Source organism: Arachis stenosperma, chromosome 4 (assembly GCF_014773155.1).
Source record: "Arachis stenosperma cultivar V10309 chromosome 4, arast.V10309.gnm1.PFL2, whole genome shotgun sequence".
In the NCBI taxonomy this organism is placed as follows: Eukaryota; Viridiplantae; Streptophyta; class Magnoliopsida; order Fabales; family Fabaceae; genus Arachis; species Arachis stenosperma.
The window spans coordinates 14,806,089-14,830,392 of record NC_080380.1 but is presented as its reverse complement, the minus strand read 5'-3'; the positions used below and the strand labels follow the sequence as shown (position 1 = coordinate 14,830,392).

Genomic DNA, 24,304 nt, shown 5'->3' with positions numbered 1-24,304 from the left:
CTATACGGAAAATGGATCTTGCCTAGTTTTTTTAACATTTGACAGGATATCAGTATGATCTCTCACATTTGATTCTATAAGTGGGATCAGAAATAAATAAGAGAGAAGAGTGATAAATAGTTAAATTAAATACTAAATACCATCCTTTTTTTATTGGAGAGGATCCAGTCCCCCATACGTGTGTTTTCCCTAATTTTTTTTTGAGGTCTTGCTAATGAGTGTATTAAAGACACATGTTAAAAATATCATAAAAAATTTATTAAAAATTGTTGAAAAGATAATCTTTTTATATATTTCTAATTTAAAAAATTTTTAATTATATATTCTCTTAAAATGTACCTTTAGAATACAAAATAGCTAAATTCATTTTTTAAATTTTTTACTAATCTTAGTCTAATAAACTAAAGACTATTTTGTAGTGAATTTAAACCATATTTAAGAGTTACTACACACACAAAGTTCAAACCTATGATATTTTCTTAAGCGAACAAGTATTAGATTTGTATGCCTAACCCAAGTTGATTTGTGTGCCTACCCTAATAATATGATATATATATACGGAAAATTTTTTAATGTTGATAGAATTTTTATCGAATTTGCCTAAAAATAATATGGGTGTTATTTCTTTTTTTTTTTAAATCCTACATGTGAATGTTAGACAACAAAAAAAGACCATATATGTCACCTAAAATATGTTGTCATTTCTCCTATTGATTGTTGTGTAATTTTGACATCCTTTTTTAAGGCTCATTAGCATCGGGGTCTTTTGACAAAAAAGAAAAATTTGTCAATTTGACATCATAATTAATAGCCAATGTACAAAATTATGTCTGTCTTTCCAAGTTATATTTATATTGAATTGAAGATTATTTATTATATATTATTATTAAAATGTTTAGAAGGAGAGTTGATTTAATTGAAAAATGTGCAATGAGATACAGAAAAGATGAGAAACGATGGGGATATTATTAGGTGAATTTATTATATTCATAAATTTAGAAGGAAAAAAATAAGGGGATTGAACCCGACGTGAATCGAACACGCAACCTTCTGATCTGGAGTCAGACGCGCTACCATTGCGCCACGGATCCACGGTTGTTTGTCTCTCCTCAATTAAATATCTTATTATTATGTACGATAGATGAACTTTGGATGCTCCAATAGCTTTTATATTGCATGAATCCGAACTTTGCACTCATAGCACAGGCCTGTATTTTTCTGTGTTTCATCTTTCATGGTGGCAACCAAAAGAAAATTTGCTTTATTCGAGGTCCTTTCGAAATTCGAGGTGTCAAGTGTGAACTATCAACGTTGTGTTTCATTCATACCACCATCAAATTAAGGCCAGCATGTTAATTGATGATTCTAGAAATTGTGTTGGATGTGTCGCACTATAATCTACGAAGATGTCTCACACATAACTCGCTCTTTAAGCACATTAAAGTGTCAGAAATCCTACTACAAAATTATTTCTAGAATAAACATTTAAATATCCAAGAAATGATTCCTCTACTGTGCGAGTTTGAAAGGCGTTTATTCATTCCATTCAATTTACATTTCATCTTCTCCAATACAAATCTCCAAACCCTCCTAACATTTTGGCCTTTCCTTCTTTTAACTATACAAACTATACCACCCTACAAAAGTTCAACAGAAAAAAAAAAACTGTGGAACCTATGCTCCTACTGAAGCCAAAAACAAAAGGGGTCAGAGGAAAAAAGGAGGAAAGAAAAAAAGAATACAGACGGAAATGGTATATACATCCACCTTGCAGATGAATAAATAAATGGATCTAGCCACTAGAACTTAAGCATTCACCCTCCCCATTAGATGAGACATGACCAACAAGGCAATGTTGAATATGATGCTGTGGATAAACTTGGCTCCTTTTCTTGTCACAACCAACCATTTTCCAGCATGCTTTTCTACCTTTGTTATTAATAATTATACTTCTATCATCAAACTGGGCATTCTTGGGGAGCTGTGACGGCGATAGGAGGTGCAACTCCAACCTACCGGGAGTTCCCTCGCAGCCGTTTCTGATAACCTTCATGAACTCTCCCTCCACCAACTCTATGTCCAGGTAGTTGTTCCTTCCAGATTGCAAGCCCCAGTAGAAAACCATGCTTGGCTCGCTTTTGTCGGGGTCAGTGTACTCCGTAGGGTTAGGATCACAAAAACCCTGGATCCCCTCAAGCTGCATCGGACGAATACCGCAGGTGAGGAACTGATGATGAAAGTAAAAATAAATTACAAGATGGCTAGGTTTACTACTTGAGATACTTACAATGATGAGAAGACTGCGGAAGCGTGACTTGACCCAACCAACCCAGTCGCCAAGCTCACATTGATTGGTAGTAGATAGGTAAATCTTGACAAATTTGGAATACCTTCTTGAGTATGGAAAAAGCTCAAATATATTGTCCCACGTGAAACCTGGCTTCAAAAGATCCTTCAATGACAAACCAAACAAAGCGAAATGAGCAAAAACAGAATAAGGTTCAAACCTACAAAGTATTAGTATACTATATGCTAATAAAGAGACTTATGTTGAAAAAACAGAAACATACCCTTGTCATATTGTATCCACGTACAAACTCGGTCCTGATCCGGTAGAAAGTGCTTTTGGTTATATTTGAATGGCAAAATTCATAAGGGCTAGATGGCAGCAAAATAGGCATGAAAGATCGCATTTCCATGTTCTCTAGTTGTTTTAGGAACATTCCTTCCTGCAGCGTCACTGGCGAAGGCCAGGACCAAAAGGCAAATGTTCGGAAAAAGTTCATAATTAAAGCATTTATGGAGGCATCAGGATGCCGTTGACAAACATAAGCTGCAAGAATTGCCAAATGGACTCCTCCCAAGTAACCATGTAACTACAAGACAAGCCATAAAGGATGAGTTTGTGCATGATGTCATACATAAGCATCACTTAAAAGTTAGAGAGTACGCTTGAACTTACTGTGCCATAAACTCCTCGCCTTTTTGCCCATAATTTAAGACACCGTACCATAGCTTGAAAATTCTGAAACACACGAATATTAATGTAAGAAACACAAAATCAAAATGCTTAAACACCACAAAATAAAACGAAACTAAGATCCCTCACTGTCCCCAAAGGTACAGAATAACAGAAAAAGGGGAGACAAAGGATTGACATGCATCATACCTCAACATTTGGTACTAGCTGAAGAATGCGTTTATTTGCTCGTACACCAGACAAGCTTTTCCAGCTGGTGTCATCAATATTCCTCAAGAAGAATGGGTGTAGTATGTCAACACTCTGCGCACCAATAGAATTATGTGAGCATAATATTATTTGGAAGAAACTTTGAACATATATGTTCACAAATCCAAAAGATAAACAAGATTACAGGAACTACATTATGACTTCTCATACTGACCTCAGGAACGTATAGTACTTTCAAGCAAGCATATGGAAGATCAATGGAAATTCCATCGAATTTGAATCGCATAAGAGGGACTTTTGCACTCTTGACACAGTAAAGCTCCGACACTTCTGGCCTACTTTTAAGCATGTCGTGCAAAACAACAAAGAAGTCTTCCTGTATAGATCATATCGCATAGAAATTAAATTAAATAAATACAACATACCCAGAAAGGAAAAGATAAAAAAACTCACCGAAAGGGTTGCAAAATAAGGAGCAACACACAAAGCATCAATGTCGGAGTCAGCACTGTGAACCTGAACATCACGAGTGTTAAAAAGAAAAAACAAGCTTTCAAGACTTGTCAACAAGTTGAATAGACTAATGCCAGTAAATTCGAAGATACATGGAAAAGAACTTAAAAGGGAAGCACTTACTCCAAGGCCATAAGATCCATATGTCAATACCGTGGCAGATGTAGCTGCAATCTGATGCTTTGGTAATCGCCGTTGTACAGCAACCTGCTTGATCCATGTTGACACAATCTGCAAACTCAAACAAATAGCATGATAAGAAAAGTGATGACATATAAGTTCCAGATTACTAAATGAACAACAGCCCGTCAAAAAAGTCATGCAAAGTGCATAGATAAATATTGATATACAAGCTGAGACAAACAAAACTAAGATTAGCATACAAGTGGCCAAGACTCAAGTGCAGGGATTGCTAACCTACTCAACATGGTTTCTAGAAATGAAAAAGTCATGTTTTTGCCAGGAAAGTTGCAACATCTATAGCTATGTGATTTGTGCAATTTGATTAATAACTTGACTATTGTATGAACAACTTCAGATCTTTCTCCAATTTGATAAATACATAATGAATGCCGATCACAACAAAAACAGCCCATTTCCTAAAATGCTAAAAAACAATGTTGCAAATTTATCAGGCAATGAATCAATAAAAGAAACACAGAAAGATCAGCATGAAAAATGCCACAGGAAAAACTACAAGAATGTAAGCAGAAATGAAGGGCAATGGGTGTAGATAGAAACCTGTTTGAGCTTCTGAATAGCATTCTTCCTTCTCTCTTCCTCTTCCACAGAAGGAACAAGTCCTTCATCAGCCATAAACTGCACAAAGATTAAACCCCCAAAATCAAATCACAAAAAGGCCACAAACTTTACAGAAAACGCAGAACCCCAAGAAGAAAGAAAGAAACCCCTAAAATACCCAAAAATTAGGGTTTTACCTGAAGAAGGGACATAGACCTCTGGTGATCCATTGAGAAGATGAGAGAAAGGTTGAAAGGGAAAGGTTGCGGGGGTGGAACAAGCACCCCCGAAGAAGGATCAATACGCAGAAACGGCGGTGGAGGTGGCGGCGGCGGCGTCGGGGGTCGAGGACGAATAGGAGGGTCCAAAACGACGCCGCTTAATGAATAAGAATAAGAAGGAGGAGGAGAAGAAGGAGCGTGTGCTTCAAATTCCATGCAAGTTGGGGAAAGGGGGGGATTTATTAGAAAGAAGAAAACCCTCGGAGAAATTGCAAAACCCCTAAAAATAAAGCTGGTGACAGAGTGGTAGATGGAATAATAAAAATTTCAATAGCGATTCTTCGTGCGAAGGTTGAATGTCAAAAGTTCTAAAAAAAAGAAATCTAAGAGGAACACCGAGTATGCGAATTTTTCTGTTGACTAGCTTGAAACCTATATTTAGTAAGAATCGGAATCGCGAAAAGAATGACTGAAATGTGAACTTTTCTGCTCTCTCTCTCTCTCTAATTTGGTTTCTATGTCTATCTATCTATCTGTCTTTCTCAGCTACGCTGTGAACTGTGAACTCCTCTGTGTGAGAAACTTCGTCATCTGTTCGTTGTGTCCTAGGGAAAGGTGAAAGCTCGTGGTGGACAAGTGCCAACATGCTGAATTGCCAGGTGTCCCCATTTTAGACCTAGTCATCAATCACACGCCACTATTTTTCCCGTTTTTATTTTCATTATTTTATTTTTTTAGATTAAATATTATTTTTAGTCCCAACTATTTGTCGGAAAGACAAAGTTTCATTCACAGTTAAAAAAATTTTAATCGGTCTTTTAACTTTAAAGTAATTAAAGTAATTTCTCTAAACAGTCTTTTTCACTCGACAAAATAATTTCTAACACATCAACAATTCACTATTATTAGTGCCGTTTAGATTAATTATTTAAATAGTTGAAGATTATTTAAAATTTTTAAATTTGAATAAATAATCAATACATACATGCCTAGCACATCTGCACGAGATAATCACTTGCACCCGTCTTTAGTGTAAGATTCGGTGGGAGTCTCTTCGAGATAATTGTTTTAAGTTGAATTGCGATATTAGTGTCGTGTCTGATCAAGATTTAACTAGATTTGATTGTATTATCAGAAATTCAAATGTAGATTGGATTATGAAATGCTCTAGGTCTCTTTTTTGTTGGACTATTTGCCGCTGCGAACTTTTTTCTGTTTGGATTATAACTTTGGAGTTAGAAGTGCGATTTAAATAAGTGAGACAAATCTTATTCTAAAAATTCAGAAACTTATCCTCTGCGCTTGGACTGTGCAATTTGATTGGATTATGAGAAAAGCCAACAAAACTGGAAATTGACTTGTTGACCATGAAACTCGAAGAACTACTGATGAAGCTGTGTGGTTAGCCCCTTCGGAGGAGCTTGTTAATGTTCTTCTCTCTGAGTATTTTCGTTAATGAAAGTGTCGGCGTAGTTGTTAAGTGCCAAAAGAACAATATATATTGTCTTTGCAAAACTCAATCAAATATGTGATCACTCAAAGTGTGATCCATTCCTTCCCATTTCCAAATCTTCACACCACAAACACGAAATTCCGCCTATAATAATTTCTTCTTATAAACCAAATTAAATACATACAATTCATATGTTCACAGGTCATAATCTCATAATACATACAACAAGTTCCAATTTCATGAAACAAAATATATATTCACATAAAAAATTAAATAAGGAATAATAATAATAATAAAAACAATAAGATGAAAAGGTTAGAGACTACAACCACAACAAAGGAAGAAATAGCAAAGCATGGCCGCTAAAGCAAGGGATTCAAGAACCGTCACAAAACCCCACAACACGTCATCTACCACGGAAAAGTTCACCCACCAATACGATAAATCTACCGCTGGCCACCGCAACACCGTCCAAGGTGGCGACAGATCCAATTCTGGCCACCGCATGTTCGACGCGTACCACCACCACCGTCCGGAACCTGACATCTATACATATATGCTATGCGTTCTTCTTTCTTTCCTTTTTATTTTTTCCTTCACCTTTAAGTTTTTTTTTTTTGGTTGAATTCTTTGATCATTTGGAATTTTATCTTTTTATTATGTATATTCTACACGTGTTCAACCAGAACCACCCACCAGAATTTTCCTTCCATGATTACGTGATTAGATTAGATTGTTTTAAGATAAAATATTATTATTGTATATATTTTTTATTTATTTAGATAAGTATAGTAGACTTCATTTTTCTTTATCAAAGTTATATTAAATTTCACTTACTTTTTTTTGTAATTTTTAATAAAAATAATGAAATACAAATTAGGAAGAGAAAGAAGAGTCTTTGTAGTTCCGAATCCAAGCTGATGTAATTCCACGTTTTACAACTTAACTTATTCAATCTTTTCTTCGGTAAGATGAGTTCGAATAAAGTCAATATAATACACTTCATTTTTATTTTGGTTCCTACAAAATGTATTACTCTTTTTTATTCTTTTTTATGAATGATAAGTGATTTCAATAATTATTTTAGAGGACACAAACATAAACTGAAACAAAATACAATTTTTGGATTTTTTTTTTAATTTTTGGCCATTCATGTAAAATATTGTCAACAAAAAATCATTTAACGTAATATTACAAAATTTGGAAATGAAAAGATCTTATATTTTAAAATAAATTTAGAATAAAAATATTTAGTCTAAAGTCCTTTTATTTTTTTGGTGACTCGCCTAAAGTCCTCTTAAATTTTTTTTATTTTGTTTCTTTTAAATATATCTTTTCTCTTTTTTGGTTTTTTTTTTTACTAAAAGTATTGTTAAATATATCTTTAGCAAAATATTGATGTTCTATTCATTTTAACTATGAAGATATAATGTAAATTATTTAGACGGTCCTGATACATGAAACGTTTCCTTCAGTAGTCTTGAAACACAGAAAGTTCATGAAGGATGTGCAACCGATTAAGTAGTTGCTCAGTACGTATGCTTAGGAGATTTTTTTTTTTTTCTGTCCAGCTAGAAACAAAGTTGGCTTGCCCTGTCCACCAATTCACCCCTTTCAACATTGGCTGCCTCGGTTCATCTGCATATATTCCTTCTCCCATTGCCAATTTTATTTTTCTTGAAAAATGTTAATAAGACAATTAAAAAAAAAAACATGCAAAAAATAATTACAAGGGGGAAAGAATCTGGTTTGTCCTAACTCCTAATAATTATAATTAATGGGCATAAAGCTTGGAAAAAAAAACTCTTACAAACAGTGTCTCTTAGAAATTAAACTTGTATTATCATAAAATTGCAAAGAAACTAAATTAAAAAAAATTAATTGAAAATTGAACAATTATTATTTTTTGTAAATATATGATATCGATAACGGTCAAGTTTTAAGAAATCATGTTCTAAATCACTCGAACCGAAAGAGCTGCAAAATAAATAGGTGGCACTAGACAATTTTAAATAAGCTCAATGCTATTTTTAACTCCAACAAACTTTATCAAAGCCTCCTTTTCAAACCAAAACCAAAGCCAATGCCTAAATCAAAGAAAAAGTGGAAAACTATGAAAAATGACCATAGCTTGACTAATTGTTGGATAAAATCAAGTTAGATATATATTAAAAAAACAATAATTTACACTCAACTTTATTTATTATTCAAATTATGCAAGTAAAATTATATGTTTTTCGCTAATCGCTATATTGAAATTGAAGGTTGATCGTGATTGGTATAGAGAGTACAGAAAAGAAAATTTTAGTAAGGTAAGATCATGATCATTATTGCACGGTTATTAGCACAACATAGCTAAAACACTGTTCCACACTTCCACTGTTAAAAATTTCATTGATTCGCCAAAAACATGGCCACTATCAATGAAAAAGATGATAAAAACAACAGCACTAAGACCAATGAAATGGTTAGCTTTTCTAAAGAAACTAATGTCCGTATCGAAACACCTCGTCACCACCACGGCCTCTTTCACTTCCACAACACCTGCTCCACGTGGCACTCCTCCATCCCTTCCTCTCTTACCACCACCACCACCACCACCACCTTCCCTATCCTCCTTAGTGGGATTGCAAATACTGTTGAGCTCCGGCACCAACTTAAATACTCAGCACCGAAAATTTTTCACCCCAAGCCAATATCTTTCTTTCTTTTTAAGCTTGTCATTTTTGGAAAAACACTTCTTTAACAAGGGTTAATATCGTCATTCATTTGCTAACTAGAAGACAAAAAAATATGGGTTACCTGTCCGTACAAAGAACATCAGTGTTCCGATAAAGTACAACTTTCCTATATCTTTATAGGGTCCATCTCATGTACAGATGCATGTTTGTACAGATTTACAGATTTTGATTTAAAAGCGTGTCACTAAAAATGTTGCTTAAAGAGAAAGTGTTACCCTTAATCGTTAACTTGGCTTTGATACCAATTTTTGAAAGTAAAACGACTTTTGGTTTTGAAAGTAAAACGACTTTAAAATTTTTTGAATAATTTGCCAATTTATAATCAAAAGTATTGACCATAATTATGATTTTTATAGTTTTTCAATCTTGTTTTAGTTTATAATATTTTTTGCATGGATTATTGTATATAAAATATTTTATCTGTTTGTCTTTTTCTTTAATATATTTTCTTAAATCCTCAAAAACTTCTTTTATTTCTACACTTTCTGTTGTTTCTAAATATCTTTTTAATTTTTCAACTTCATTCTCCATTTTTTCTTTTAATAGCTTTAATTCTTTTAAGTCATAATATGGTTATTAGAACAGCCTGTTTTTCATTATCTAATAAAGCAGATAATCTATAATAATCAGATTCTTCCGTTAATTCTAAACTTTCTAAATAATTCATAACTAAGAGATTAGGATAAAGGCGTACCTTTCTGGAGAAAAACTTCCTTTATTTAGAATATTTTACATAAGATGTTTTTATCTCCAGAGGGAAGATTGTAGATACTAACTCCAGAGGGAAGTTTAGAATTGCTTTTTCCTAAGGGAATTCTTCTTCAGACTATAGAATCGCCTCGGCAGCTTCCTCCTTGCTCTCCTAGCATATGAGTACTCTTAGCCTTCTGCTTTCTATTGTCTGATGCCTTCTACAATTGCCTAAGCAATCTATTTATAATGGTTGGGTCTGATGGACAATTCCCATCCTTACCCTTCTTATGACGTCATTGCTTACGTCATTGTTTATTATCTTGCACCAGCTACATTGTTGGTGCTCTATGACCTAAGCGCTTACGTCATTATGCAATAATGTCGAGAGATGCTTCAGATGCGCTGTCCTCTTCTTTTATGTGGGTGGATGAGCTGTCCTCTTCTTTTATCATGTGGGTGGATCCCATTTCATTATTGTTTTTTTCAGATATTTCTGAGACACACAGCTGGCACTTGTGGTCTTCTCTGTTTTTTATCAAATAGCAGAGATTCCTTTTTATCCCTTCAGGGAGTTTTTCTAAGAGTCCAGATAGATTGTAGAATGCAGATTCAAACTCTACCAAGAGTCTCATCTCTCTCTCTTTAATTTCATTTCTTTTACTGGACACAAGCAGAGTATTTCTGCTTTTATAATTGATTTTTGTGTGAGATTCCCTTGTTATCTTTTGAGTTCTTTCGAAGACCCTTGCTAGTGTGCTGGCTAGTCTACCTTCATGACTGTAGATTGTTAAATCTTGAACTTGATCAATTGGTTGAAAATTTCCTGGGAAGACAGACATGAATATTACTTGATGTGCTGGAACCAAGCATTCTTCTTCTTCATTAAAAATAGGTTGACTATTCGTAAATTTTAGGGATATATCCCTTGGATTTACATTGTCAATCATATTTTTAAATCTCTTTACTGCATCAACGAATCCTGCAGGAAACTCACTAATAATTTTTAGATCATTAAAAATTAAAATTGTATCAATTAATCCATACTGGAAAAACTGATATGTGTCCGATGGGGAAGCATCTGGAAATATAACCAGCTTTGTTAGCTGTTCTTTGGCAATAGGATAATATCCCAAAATTGCCCTTTTTTCTTCAGTCCAATTTAGGACTATGTTGAGGGTTTCTCTGAGATTTGATCTACAGACCCTTTTCTTTTCCTTGATTTCAGCTCTTGTAGGAATATTTCTCATTATTCCTATTCTCTGGACTTGAATTGGAGCTTTATCTGCTCTTTTTAGAGTTTGTTCTGGATGAAGAGTTTCATATTCCCTGAAGGATTCCTTTGCCTCTTCTAGTGTTGAAAATCCTCCTTTATGAATTATCCTTGACTGGTGTGTGAATGGTGCTGCTTTTTCCCAGGCATCATATACTCCTTTCATGGGGCCATTATAAATTACATAATATTTTTTATCTTGGGTGGATTTTTTAATGATTTCAGCAATTGTTTTATTTTCCGAAATTTTTTCTTCACCTGATTTGTCCACCATGCTTAGCTGGCTGAACTCTGATAGTTTTGGTTGTTGTGTTGATTTCATTGCTTCAATGGCCTTCTTGAGAGATTGGATCTGTGTCCTTAGTTGCTGGCAATGCTTGCATTTTTCGAGTTCTTGCTCATATTTTTGAATTTCTTGATCTAATGCGTTGTAGACGAACTCCATTCTCTTGTTAATGTATCTGCAATAACATTTTTGTCACCCTTAATATATTCAATTTTTATTGGATATTGTAACAAAAATAATTGTCATCTTACCAATCGTCCATGATTATAATCAACTTTTAAATTATATAGTATGAAACCTGTTAGGTAACTTGAATCTGTCCTTAATGTAAACTCTTTGGGTAGTAAATCAATTTTCTATTTCTTAAGAGATTTAATTGCTGCTAGAGTTTCCTTTTCATGAGTGGTATATCTCTGTTCTGTTGGAGTAAAAGTCCCTGAAATATACCTGCAAAGTAATTCCTTTGGGGAATATTTAGAATCTAGTGATTCTTTTTCTTGTTCTAAACTTTTTATAGCTTTCTTAGCTTTTAGACATCCTGACCAGGTTATGTCTGAAGCATCTGTTTCTACTATTAAGTAGTCATTTTCTTCTGGAATATAAAGTTCTGGAAGTTTTTCACATAATTCTTTAATCCTTTGAATTTGCATACTGTCTTTTTCATCCCATTTCCATTCTTTTTTAGTACTTATTTTTGGAAATAAGCTTTTAGTGTATTCTGTTATATTCTTTAAAAATCCTTGATCAGAAATATAATTTATACACCCTAAAAATCTTTGTAATTGTTTTCTATCTTCTATTTTATTAGGAAATAAATTTACCTTTTTTAGGACATTTGGCTGAAATTTTAGCTTTCCTTGAGTGGATAGAATTAATCCAAGAAACTCTATTTCTTGTTTTGCTATTCTTGCTTTCTTTTTGCTAAGAACTAATCCTTTTTCTTTACATCTTTCTAAAACAATTAATAATTTTTGAAGATGATCTTCTTTATCCTGTTTTGTAAAAATTAGTATATCATCAATGTATACTAAAACAAATTCATTTAACTCTTTTAGATTTTCTTCCATAAATCTTTGATAAATACCTGGGGCTTGTTTTAATCCGAATGGTAATACATTCCATTCATAGAGCAACACACTTGTTGATTCTTTTGTTGGGCAAGTAAAAGCAGTTAATTTCTTTGTTTCTTCGTCTAAACGAAGTTGCCAATATCCTGATTTTGCATCAAGAGATGAAAACCACGTTGCTCCTTTGATTTTTTCTAAAATAGAATCTTTTCTTGGAAGTTTATGAGCATCACCAATAGTTGCTTCATTCATTTTTTATAGTTAATAACCATCCTTCGTTTTTCCCTTTTAATTTCATTATTGTTTTCGACGTAAAAGGCTGGAGCCGCATGAGGACTTTTACTTAATCTTATAATTCCTTTTTCCAAAAGATCTTTACATTCTAATGAAAACTCTTCTCTATCTCTTGCGGAATAAGGAATTTTATTTGGAACATTTATTTCTTTTGTAGAATCTTTTAATTTAATGCTTACTAATTCGTTATTTGTATTTTTAATATCTAAAGGATTTTCAGCACAAATTTTATCCAAAAGTTCTTCTATCTTTATTTTAAGATTATTTTTTGGAATATTTATCTGAAAGTATAAATTTAAATAACATGTCTCTAATATAGAAAATATTTTAAATTTTAAGATCTTATCTATAGTAGTAGTCGGTATTTTTATACGTTTTGATTTTTGATTTATTGAAGAATCGTGTGGAGCTTTTAAAACTATATATGTTAATTCTTGAATGAATGGATGATATAACTTTAAAAAGTTATTTCCTATAATAAAATCCATTCCAGAATCTAACATATATATAGATGGAACAATGAACCTATAATTTTGAATAAAAATTTTAGCCATCTCTGTTTTTTGGTCAATTTTATGTATTGATTTGTCAGCTATTCTAACTCTTAATGGTTTCTTTAATTTTTTCCAATCAAGTTTTATATTTGAACTAGCAAAGCATTGTGTTGCTCCAGAATCTATGAAAGTATTTATAAACTTTTCTGTTATTTTTATAGTAATAAATGTAGCATTATTACTCAATCTCTGAGTCTGTTTCTGAGACATATTCAAAAATATAGTCTAAGTTATCATCAGATTCCTCTAATGGTTCCATGAAACAAGACTTAGCAATTTCTATTTGCTTAGTAAGATCTTTTTTATCCTTCTTTTTGGGACATTCATTCGCATAGTGTCATTCTTCTTGGCAATACCAACACTTGTAATTTTCTTTTTTATTCGGGCAATAGTCATTTTTTTGTCTTTTGTTTTTATTGTTATCTCTTTTTCTAAAGTACCTCTTTTTTCTCCAGTTTGGATAGTATTTTCTTTTTCTAAATTGATATTTTCTTTTTCTTTGAAAATTTTTATTAAGACCATATTTTTTGGGTATTTCTTCATTATCCTGACAGCAAATTCTAATTATATTTGCAAATCTTTTTTGAGTCGCTTCTTGCATACAACGTTCTTTTATTTCCTCTCTTATTGCAGAGGTTGCTCCACCAAAATTATTTTCAATTGTCCCTCTATTTATTTCTCTTATAAATCTTCCCATTATAAATTCATTAGCAGGATATGAAAGTTTTGTTATATACATACTAAGATAATGATTTTTATCTTTTTCTTTTAATTTGTAATAATGTATTCTATATTCACATATATAAGACTCTACATTACATAGATCATATATCTGAATATTAGCTAGATGGTTTTTTGCTTCTTGATATTCTTTATTATAGACTTCTTGTCTATGATCTATAATATTTTTTTCAAAAAATTCTTTATATAGAATCATCATTATATATAATATTTTATCATAAGCTGTTGTTTTTGTTACTAATTCTTCTATTATTTGGTTCTCTATTGATGTCATATAATCTCTTATAGTTCCTTTAGTATGAAACCCTATGTAATTCCAAATATCTCTTCCAGACAATTCACTAAGTTTTGGATTAGTAAAGGCTTCTAATAAAAAGGAATTCAACCAATTTTCGAAAATTTCCTTTTCATTCTTTTTACAGTCTAAGTCGAGCATTCTTTCTCCTTCCATTTCCTGGATTTTAGGAACGTATTTTGATGGTATTTTTGTATATTTTGAATCTTTATTTATAAACCCTTTTTTGAAAGCATAATTATCAAAACATGTTTCCCATTTAAATTGAGATTGATTATCCTTAAATGTTCCAGCTTCATTTTTTACTTGTATTGGAATTGCTGGTTCTTCGTCACTTGAATAATCTAGAATGTGTTCTTCATTTTCTATATTTTCAGAATTAACTAACTCTTCTTCTATTTGAAAACCATGTTCCATAATATTATTTTCTTGAGCCATTTTTAATTGTTTAAAAAGCATTGTAACTTCTTCTAATTTTTCTTCAATATTCATAATTTCAATGGTGGTTTTACTTTTAGATCTGTTATGTTGATTATATTTTGAAATTTTTCTTCTTTGGGATTCTCTTTTTCCTTATCCCTTTGAAATTTTATGGATACTAATATTTCTTCAAGCATATCTACTATAGAATTTAATTGTGGGTTGAAGGTATGATAAAGATGTGGGGAATCATTTCCATGGTAACATTTTTTAGAAATTCCGTGTGAAAAATAAGTTTTTTCAGGTTTTTGAAGTCCTTCAATAAAACTTATAGTAAAATAAAGATTTTGAGAAAAATCATTTTGTATTGATTTTAAGAATTCGGTGTCATTACAATTAACATTAGTTAAAATCATTAATTTTTAATCTATTAATTTTAATAACTTAATTATTTCTTCTCTTAAATCTTCTAATTTACTTTTTTTCCATTAGGTGACGCTTTTCTTTGTGAAGAGTTACGGTTTTGAGTGAAAAGTATAGCTTTAGGATGTGTGGTTTAGATTTTGCCACACATCATTATATCTTTAAATCTGTACAGATTTAGATCTGTACCATATAATTTTCTATCTTTATATCTTTGGCCTCTTTGATACATTTTGTCAGATATTTTTTTTCTAACTTCGGGCCCAAGTGCCCAAGAGTAACAAAAAAAAAAAGCTAAAATTCTTCTGAAGAATTTCACTTCACTAGAAGATGAGGCAGAAACAAGAATGGTGGATTCTCCAAAGAGAAAATATATGAAACTAATTTTTAGTTAGTCAATATTTGCTAACTTTAGAGTTTAAATCTTATAATTTATTATTTAAAATTTATAATTTAAAATTTATAAATTTAAAATAATAAAATAATTTAAAAAATTTGACTAACTATCGCAAGAAAAAAGTTAATTTTCTAACCTTACTCTTTAATTATCTAAATTTGGGTAGAATTAACTCTTCTCTTTGTTGCACAGAGCTAGAGCTTTCTCTTAGTTTCTTCATAAGACACTGCATACATAATGCTACCGGAGCCTTAGCAGCTGCAAAGAAATCCACAGGAAGAAGCATCTTACCTCTGATAGTATTAATTCAGTTTGTCTACTACACATCCTACCTCTGATTGTGTCATCCTCTCATTTCACCCATCTAAACCAAAATACGCTCAACCCATGAAATCTCCTTACAAAGCAAACAGAACAATCTCAACATAAAAAAATAAAACCAACCTGGCCTCGACCCAACACACATCACCTGCCATAATAAGCCATCTATCCACCATAACATGTGAGAATGCATTTATGAATAGATAATTCAGCTGAAAAACTAGTTCATAAATAAATGAGCAACATTTGGACCAAAGGAGGAGAATGTGAAAGAATCACAATAATTGCCAAATAAACAGTCTCAGCTAAATTTTCATTGAGAATTAAAGCTAAGCAAAATGATAAAATAAAATTGACAAAATTGCTTAGGGGGTCATAAAACATACTGCAAAAGCAATCTCGTATAGGCCAATTTTGACAGCGAGAAAAGATGCAACATTGTAACATCCTTGCCTCTTGAAACTCTGTTTCAAATAATACATCAACGGATAAATAATCTAATGAAGTGAAGCTTACAAAGTTTTAAAACGGTTACATCATTGAAGCTATCTAATAACTCTAGGGTGTAGCTGCATCCTGGCAAGCAATGGTAGCAGCAACAGAAGCCGAATTCACCTTCAGTTTAAACACTTGTATGCTCCCTCCATCAGAATATATGAACAATGTCATATGCAAATCTTTATTTTTGTCAAAGAAGCACAGTATCATAGCAAGAACTTCAGCATAAGATATATACAAGTTAAATGTTAGGTTATATTCGAGTAGGAGGCCACTAATGTCATTGCACTACTCTAATGGCACAGCAATGGCTGCTCAAGAGCAACTGAAAATATCCATCACTTTATTTTAAACATTGGGAAGTCATTACTTGTTGCTAGTACTACAGCTTGAATTAAAATAACTTACTCCATCACTCTTTGGTGGTAGACATACAAGTATTCCCATTTTTAACGGATTTTATATTGTTGAATCAAGTTAAACTTGCAGTCACACTTCACTGATATTATCATATTTCATAAGAGAAGGATACGTCCAAAACAGCACGAACGACTGCAGAAAGTTTTAAAAAGTAAGTTAGAATGCTATACGCCAAAAATATATATTCACACACACACACACATATATATAGAGAGAGAGAGAGCACAAACACCCACAGCATCTAAATGTAATGTATGTTGAATTGGCCAATAAGAGGTGTTAAAACTAGACAATTACATAGACCTCCTATTAGAAAACTACACAAGCTTTCCATTTAAAATCTCAAGTGTACTTTATTCAACATGAGTTTCACCACTATTCATAAAAATTTCCAGCTCGAGCATTAACACTCAAGAGGGGTCAACAATTTCATGTTGTACACCTTATCATTTTGCCTCCAAAGACAACACAAAGGCCTTTCACCCATTTATGTTGGTATAGCTAATTTATTCAAATATTTCACAGGGCATCAATGGTGGGTATGCAAAGTTTGGCAAACTCTACATAATTGATGTCTTGTATTCCTATCCATGATGCTAGTTACATCTTATCCTCTGTTTGTGTATGTTATTCCTATCTACCTTTCTTATCCAAACTAATTTCATCTTTTGATGTAAATAGGAAGTTCCCTATACACTAATTATTCCTAACAAAGATGCAATGAATACAAAAGACCTACCATTAGACCACCAAGAAAGCCATCAAGCAGCACTCGGTTCCAAGAGTCGAAGTAAGTCGGGATTGAAAATTTTGCTTTGGCTACAAGCCCAACTGAAGTAACTGCCATGAGAAGTAAGTAAAAGACAAATCCTTTCAAGCCTGTAAATCCTAAAATTCCAGCAACAACTCCGCCAATTATAGACAAAAATGTCCGACTGCAAAAGCGACAAACATAATAAAAACTTCGGTTGAAAACTTGGCCAATATTAAACACACAAATTTTTTCACTCTTTTCCCTTTTCCTAAGAGTGCTTTATATACGCATTTCAAGCACTCAGGTAGAACCACACATTGGAATCCATACCAAAATCACCATCCCAAATAAGCTGGTAGAGAAAGAAAAGAGGCAAACCATTCTTGCTACTTAGTAGTCAATCCCAAATATAATGCTCCTGGCTATATAAATGTATTCAAGATAGTATATTAAATCTATCTACTATAGAAACAAACCTGTAATAGATAATCTTCATGTTGTTCTGCATGTTCTCAGCATTAAAGGTCAGTAACTCATTCAATCCATTGCCTGATTTCTTCTCCTGCGAACCTGACTCGGAGTGTACAGCCATGATATCCCCCTACCTTTACTAATTTGATGATATTTCTGCAAACAGAAACAAAATCAAATTATTTTGTGTAGAAATAGCAGATGAATTTTTAAATACATATTCAGCACAATTGCACTGATGCTAATAATAAGCACATCCAAAGGGAGCATGACCAGACATGAAATGTCTTAAACTGCATAGTCACAAGTTCTCCAAAGTAGAGTACATCGTATGCCTATGAATCACTCTGAAGAAAATTAATTGAAAACATAATTTTCCGTCCAAACACCACTATGATTCAGCGTTTTGAACCAGGTGGAGGGGATTCACTATTCAGCTACACTAATACTTCAACACTGTAGATTCTGCAATCTACACTCTCGATATCTAATAATAAATAATAAAAAAAAAAGCAATGTTCAAATTTCAGCATGATCCGTGAAAGCGTTTCAAGAGCATAAATTCCAAACAAACGGGAAAAACTTGACTATAAAATCAAATCAAAATAATCTAATAGAACAGAGAATTACGAGAGAAAAGCAGTTCCGTTGCTGGAAAATCGATTCGAATAGAAGAGGCTGGCGATTCGTATTAGATTAGGTATTATTCAATTAAATTAAATCAAAGGAAATTGAAGCGAAGAAGAGCTTACCTCGTTGTGAGAAAGAGAACAGCGTAAGAGCAAGTCAATACTGAAGAACTGAAGCCACTCTGCTCCCTTTCGGATCTTCCTTGTTCATCTCAATTTATTAATAATAATACTAATAATAATAATAATGGTATAAAAATAAAAATTGCGAAACTTACCAGGACCGACTTGATAGTTGTTGCCTAATGAAGGTGGATTGGGCCGTGCAAAATGCAGTGAGAATTGGGGCTTTTGTTTCTTGGTGGGAGGTACATTGGGTAATCTGCATAAAATTATAAGTTGGCCTTTGAAATACCACGATGACCAAAAAAAAAAAAAACAACGTAGCACTAATATAAATATATAATAGATTCTCCAGAGTCTTTTTTCTTTACTACTTTTTTTTTTTTTTTTGGTAAAATTTTTTCTTTACTACTTAATATTATATATTTAACCATTTCTCATTATGCGAGTATACAACCGAAAACCATATAGCAATAATATTTATATAGATTGTTATTATTATGAAGAGAGATCAAGTGACATGGTTACTAAGAAGACATGGGTTATTCAAGAAGTTAAGAAATTATGGAGAAAGTTTTTATGGAGTTAAAAGTTTTATTTTTCTTTTTTTTTCACACCAAAATTCAATTTTTGTAAGTCAAAATTAGTATAGTCTAGTTAAAATTTTATATTTTATATTTTATATTTTTTACCTAATTAATAATTTATAAGTCAAAATTAATATTTTTACTTTTTTTTTTCAAACCGAAATTCAATCTTTGTACGTAAAAATTAGTATAATCTAGTTAAAAATCCGTATTTTATATTTTACGTTTTTTACTTAATTAATAATTTATAAGTCAAAATTAATATAATCTGAGTTAAATATCTATATTTTGTATTTTGCAATTTTATTAAACCAAATTTATCTGTCATACTCATACTCTTATCAATATGACAAAAATAAATGTTGCTTTGAATGTTCTTTCAATTTGACATGAGGACGAAGGTAAAATGCCGTTATTGAAGAAAAAAATGGCCAACAGAAACAAAGCTTATTTTACTTCGATGAAGACATTATAAACTTTTTTCAAATTACAATTCTATGGAGACTACTCAATATGCTATCACAAGAAAAGCGCTAATTTCCACAGCCTTCTGCCCGACCCAATCCACTTCTATTAGACAACAATTTAATTATATCTAATTAATTACCAAAAAAAATCCTTTGCCTCTTCATCAAAATGCTGCTAAGAATGGCGTACCAGAGGCAGCACATATTTCACACACGTGACAATCTTATAATGCACCACCTATTAATGTTGATTTTGAATGTAAACACCATAAAATTTCCCTATAATGTTTTCCCCCACACTCTGGTTGAGGGTAATTAAAATTTAAAATAGGGTAACAAGTATAATTTCAATTATCTCAAGGGAGATTTGTGTAATTTATCTATGATATAAACTTAAGACAAATGGTTCTTAATTTTAAATTGAATTTATCTATTTTGTACCTTAAGAGCGTATGTAAAGTTTACAAATTAAAATTTTTTATTTAAAAATATAAAAAATTTACGTTTTCATTGCATTAATTTTTCATTCATTAAATGAAGACATTTAAAATTTTTTACTAATAATAAATTTATCATATATCTTAAAGACACATATTAGCTAAAATCTTTTAATTTTTGTTTCCATTTTTTATAGAGGAAGAGTGAGGAATTAAATCCTTCTATAATAGTATTGTTTGTGTCTAGAATTGATTTTATATTTTTCTACTAGGGAGACAACAAGGTGTAAACAACCATGGTTCTGAAAACTGGACTGGTCATCAAACTGCTCTAGTTATTGGTTCATTAGTTCATTAATTTAACCAATTCAACTGTAGTTTAACCAGAAAAACTGTTTTATAATAAACACCTAAGTCTATAAAAATTCAATGAATAAAACAACTGGTTCTAAACACTCTTCTACTGCATTTTTTTACTTCAAAAGGAATCATAAACAACTAGTTCTATGAATAAACAAACTACAATGATATGCAATGCCAAAAATAGGCCAATGATGAAATAATAAAGGGTTTCTCTCTTCAATTCTATGTTCAAGCTTGTAGCAGACCAGAATCAACAGAATAATACTGTAGAAATAGTCTTCTTTCTTAATTCTTATATACGTCAAAGAATTTCCTACAAAATAAAAATTGAACACAACACACAGCTTTAAAACAAAAACAAAACAACACTCAGAAATCAATCACCTCTTCCAAACACAGCCTTAAAACAAAACAGAACAACATTCAGAGTATGAGCATTGATCACAAAAAATTGATTTCTGAAACAAAACAAAAACAGCAGAACAACATTCAGAGTTTGAGCTTTGATCACAAAATATTGATTTATGAAACAAAACAAAAACAGAAGAACAACACTCAGTGTTTGAGCATTGATAACAAAAAATTGATTTCTGAAATAAAACAAACACAGCAGAACAACATTAAGAGTTTGAGCATTTATCACAAAATATTGATTTATGAAACAAAACAAAAACAGAAGAACAACATTCAGAGTTTGAGAATTGATAACAAAAATTGATTTCTGAAACAAAATTGTTCATACCCTGGCCCAATAGTAAAGGTCCAGGTCCAAACAAAAGGCCTAATCCCACGGATTGAGCCTCACCCGGCACCGACCTTCGTCTTACGAAGTCGACACTCACCACGACTTGTTCTAAAGAAGTCGGGAATGAGGGTTAGCTAGCAGATAAGCACTCATTCAGATGGGTAACTGCCCCTAAAATCTCTCTAACCACTTCCAGTATCCATATCTTAACCTCCCCAAGATAAAGGGACGGTTAACACCCTAAAAAAGTGGCACTACTCCAACGGTGGTTATTGGTTCACCACTATAAATACACTGACATTCCTCAGGTATCTCTAAGTCCCAATACTCTCTAGACCTGCTCACACTCTTGCTGACTTAGGCATTGGAGTGTCTTTGCAGGTACCACCCCCATTCTTTCACATACACAACTCGGAGGTGGCTCCCAGACGTAAACCAAGTCGTAGACCACACTCCTCCAACGCTTGGGCCTCACAAACAAGCCCAACCACCGTCCGGTTCTAGGTAAGCCCCGAAACATTGGCGCCGTTGCCGGGGACCCGAGAGATCAACCAGTGATGGCGGACAAATCCCCCGAAGAGGGTCATGTGGAATCAGATTCTGAACAAGAGAATCTGGACACCGGAAACAATGACGCAGACTTGACCCTTCACTAGGAAACCAACGATCAGCACAGAGAAGGTACCTCCGGAGTCAAAAATCCGAAGGTGAATTATTCAGAAGGGCGCGAATCGGAGAAAGATGGACCATCCCATGCAACTGAACTCATGGGATTAGTCCACGTCCACCAAAGTCGCCTGGAACAGTTAGAACAGGAACGGGAGCGACAAAGGGAGACTGAGAAGAACCTAAAAGAGGAGATGGAACGACAAAAAGAGTTAGAAAGAAAACTCTTGAAGTTAGAATCCTTCCTCAAAGATCGGAACTCCCGTGACGAACGAGAAGAACCGCCCCTAGGAGGGGAGGATCCTTTCAGCGAGGACATAATGAGGGCAAAAGTTCCGAGGAACTTCAAAAGCCCCGATATGGACCTCTATGACGGAACCACGGATCCGAAGCATCACTTAAACAATTTCAAAAGTCGGATGTACCTGGCTGATGCTTCCGACGCTACACAATGCAAAGCTTTCCCGACCACCCTATCGAAAGCGGCGATGAAGTGGTTCGACAGCCTCCCTCCGAGGTCGGTCACCAGTTTTGAAGACCTCTCAAGAAAGTTTTTGATGAGGTTCTCTATCCAGAAAGACAAAGTGAAACATGCGCCAAGCCTCCTGGGAATAAAGCAGGAGGTCGGAGAATCCTTACGAGCCTATATGGAAAGGTTCAACAAAGCATGTTTAGAGATCCAAGACCTGCCCACCGAGGCAGTCATAATGGGGTTAGTCAATGGGCTTAGAGAAGGTCCCTTCTCACAGTCCATATCCAAAAAACACCCCATCTCCTTAAGTGATGTGCAGGAAAGAGCTGAAAAGTACATCAACATGGAGGAAAATGCTAAGCTGAGAGATCTGAGTTGGCAACCTGGGCATCTTCCCTCAACAAAAGAGAGGGAGATGGAAACCAAGAAAAAGGAAAAACGCAGCCTCGATAGACCAAGGAAATATCACTCTTATACTCCTCTAAAGGTTTCTATAGTGGATGTATACAGAGAAATTTGCAATACCGAAAGGCTGTCACCTCCCAGACCCATTAAAAATAAAAAAGAAGGGAGCCGCAGGGACTACTGCAAGTACCATAAAATATATGGTCACTCCACAAATGACTGTTACGACCTTAAAAATGTGATAGAAAAGCTGGCTAGAGAAGGTCGGCTTGATAGATATCTCATAGAAAGGTCGGACAGTCATGGGAAGAGAAAGCGAGACGATATGGATAGAAGAGACCCACCACCGCAGACTCCGGAGAGACATATCCATATAATCTCAGGAGGGTTCGCGGGAGGGGGACTCACCAAATCCTCTCGTAAAAGGCATCTCAAGAGAGTCTACCAGGTCGGAGGAGAATCATCCGACCTCCTTACCATTTCATTCACAAAAGAAGATGGGCAAGGAATAATCCCAGGACACGATGATCCAGTGGTAATAACTATGATCCTAGCAAATGCCCATCTCCACAGAACCCTAGTAGACCAAGGAAGCTCAGCGGACATCCTTTTTAAGCCCGCTTTTGACAAACTAGGGTTAGATGAGAAAGAATTAAGAGCTTACCCCGACACCTTATACGGATTAGGCGACACGCCAATAAAGCCACTGGGATTTTTGCCCCTCCACACCACTTTTGGAAAAGGGGAAAAATCAAAAACTCTGAGTGTAGACTTCATAGTCATCGATGTAGGGTCAGCATATAATGCTTTAATCGGCAGCGCTACCCTTAATCGACTCGGAGCGGTGGTATCCACTCCCCACCTTTGTATGAAATTCCCGACCCCAGCGGGGATAGCAACGGTAAGGGGAGATCAGAAATTGACAAGGAAATGCTACAATGAAAGCCTAAACCTGAGAGGAAAAGGCAGAGAGATTCACACAATAGAACTCGGTGGTGCAAGGGCTAGAGAAGAGCTGCGACCACAACCGGAAGGAAAAACCGAGGAGATACAGGTAGGCGAAGAGGAAGGAAAAAATACTCACATAGGAGCCAACCTAGGGGAAACCCTAAAACAAGGGTTGACTAAGCTCCTAAGAGACAACTTTGATCTCTTTTCCTGGAAGGCCTCCGACATGCCCGGGATAGACCCCGAGCTCATGTCCCACAAACTCTCGGTCTACCCGGGGTCCCAACCCATACAACAAAGAAGGCGCAAGCTCGGCCCAGAACGAGCCCTAGTAGTAGAAGAACAAGTACATGCACTCCTAGAAGCCGGCTTCATCAGAGAAGTCAAGTACCCAACATGGATCGCCAATGTAGTGCTAGTCAAAAAACAAAATGGCAAATGGAGAATGTGTGTCGACTATACCGACTTAAATAAGGCCTGTCCCAAGGACCCTTATCCACTACCAAGTATTGATACCCTAGTAGACTCCAGCTCGGGGTATCAATACTTGTCGTTCATGGACGTCTACTCGGGGTATAACCAAATCCCGATGTATGAGCCAGACCAGGAAAAGACATCCTTCATCACGCCCAGAGAAAATTTTTGCTATGTGGTCATGCCATTTGGATTAAAAAATGCAGGGGCCACATACCAAAGGCT

The 24,304-nt window shown here is 34.0% G+C and overlaps 2 protein-coding genes and 1 non-coding gene across 4 annotated transcripts; all 3 read right to left on the bottom strand.

Annotated features, from left to right (window-relative positions):
• Positions 1–1,019: 1,019 nt before the first annotated feature.
• On the bottom strand, positions 1,020–1,091 carry TRNAW-CCA (transfer RNA tryptophan (anticodon CCA)). Its single transcript has one exon. It is a non-coding gene; the product is annotated as a tRNA-Trp (tRNA).
• A 417-nt stretch (positions 1,092–1,508) lies between these two features.
• Positions 1,509–5,266, bottom strand: LOC130976806 (nuclear poly(A) polymerase 3). The gene is made up of 10 exons (XM_057901731.1): positions 4,642–5,266; positions 4,445–4,522; positions 3,827–3,934; positions 3,644–3,706; positions 3,405–3,566; positions 3,170–3,283; positions 2,963–3,025; positions 2,571–2,876; positions 2,288–2,452; positions 1,509–2,197 (listed from the first exon to the last, which is right to left on the bottom strand). Exons 1-10 carry the CDS (start codon positions 4,879–4,881, stop codon positions 1,793–1,795), a joined length of 1,704 nt encoding a protein of 567 aa, XP_057757714.1. The 5' UTR covers positions 4,882–5,266; the 3' UTR covers positions 1,509–1,792.
• A 10,631-nt stretch (positions 5,267–15,897) lies between these two features.
• Positions 15,898–18,660, bottom strand: LOC130973326 (uncharacterized). Of its 2 annotated transcripts, none has more exons than XM_057897805.1 (5): positions 18,394–18,446; positions 17,769–17,919; positions 17,278–17,473; positions 16,651–16,670; positions 15,898–16,297 (listed from the first exon to the last, which is right to left on the bottom strand). In XM_057897805.1, exons 2-5 carry the CDS (start codon positions 17,882–17,884, stop codon positions 16,267–16,269), a joined length of 363 nt encoding a protein of 120 aa, XP_057753788.1. In that variant the 5' UTR covers positions 17,885–17,919; positions 18,394–18,446; the 3' UTR covers positions 15,898–16,266. The 2 variants fall into 2 exon arrangements, with proteins under 2 accessions (XP_057753788.1, XP_057753787.1); XM_057897804.1 differs by lacking the exon at positions 18,394–18,446 and adding an exon at positions 18,516–18,660 and having other exon boundaries at positions 15,900–16,297.
• Between the last annotated feature and the right edge of the window lie 5,644 nt (positions 18,661–24,304).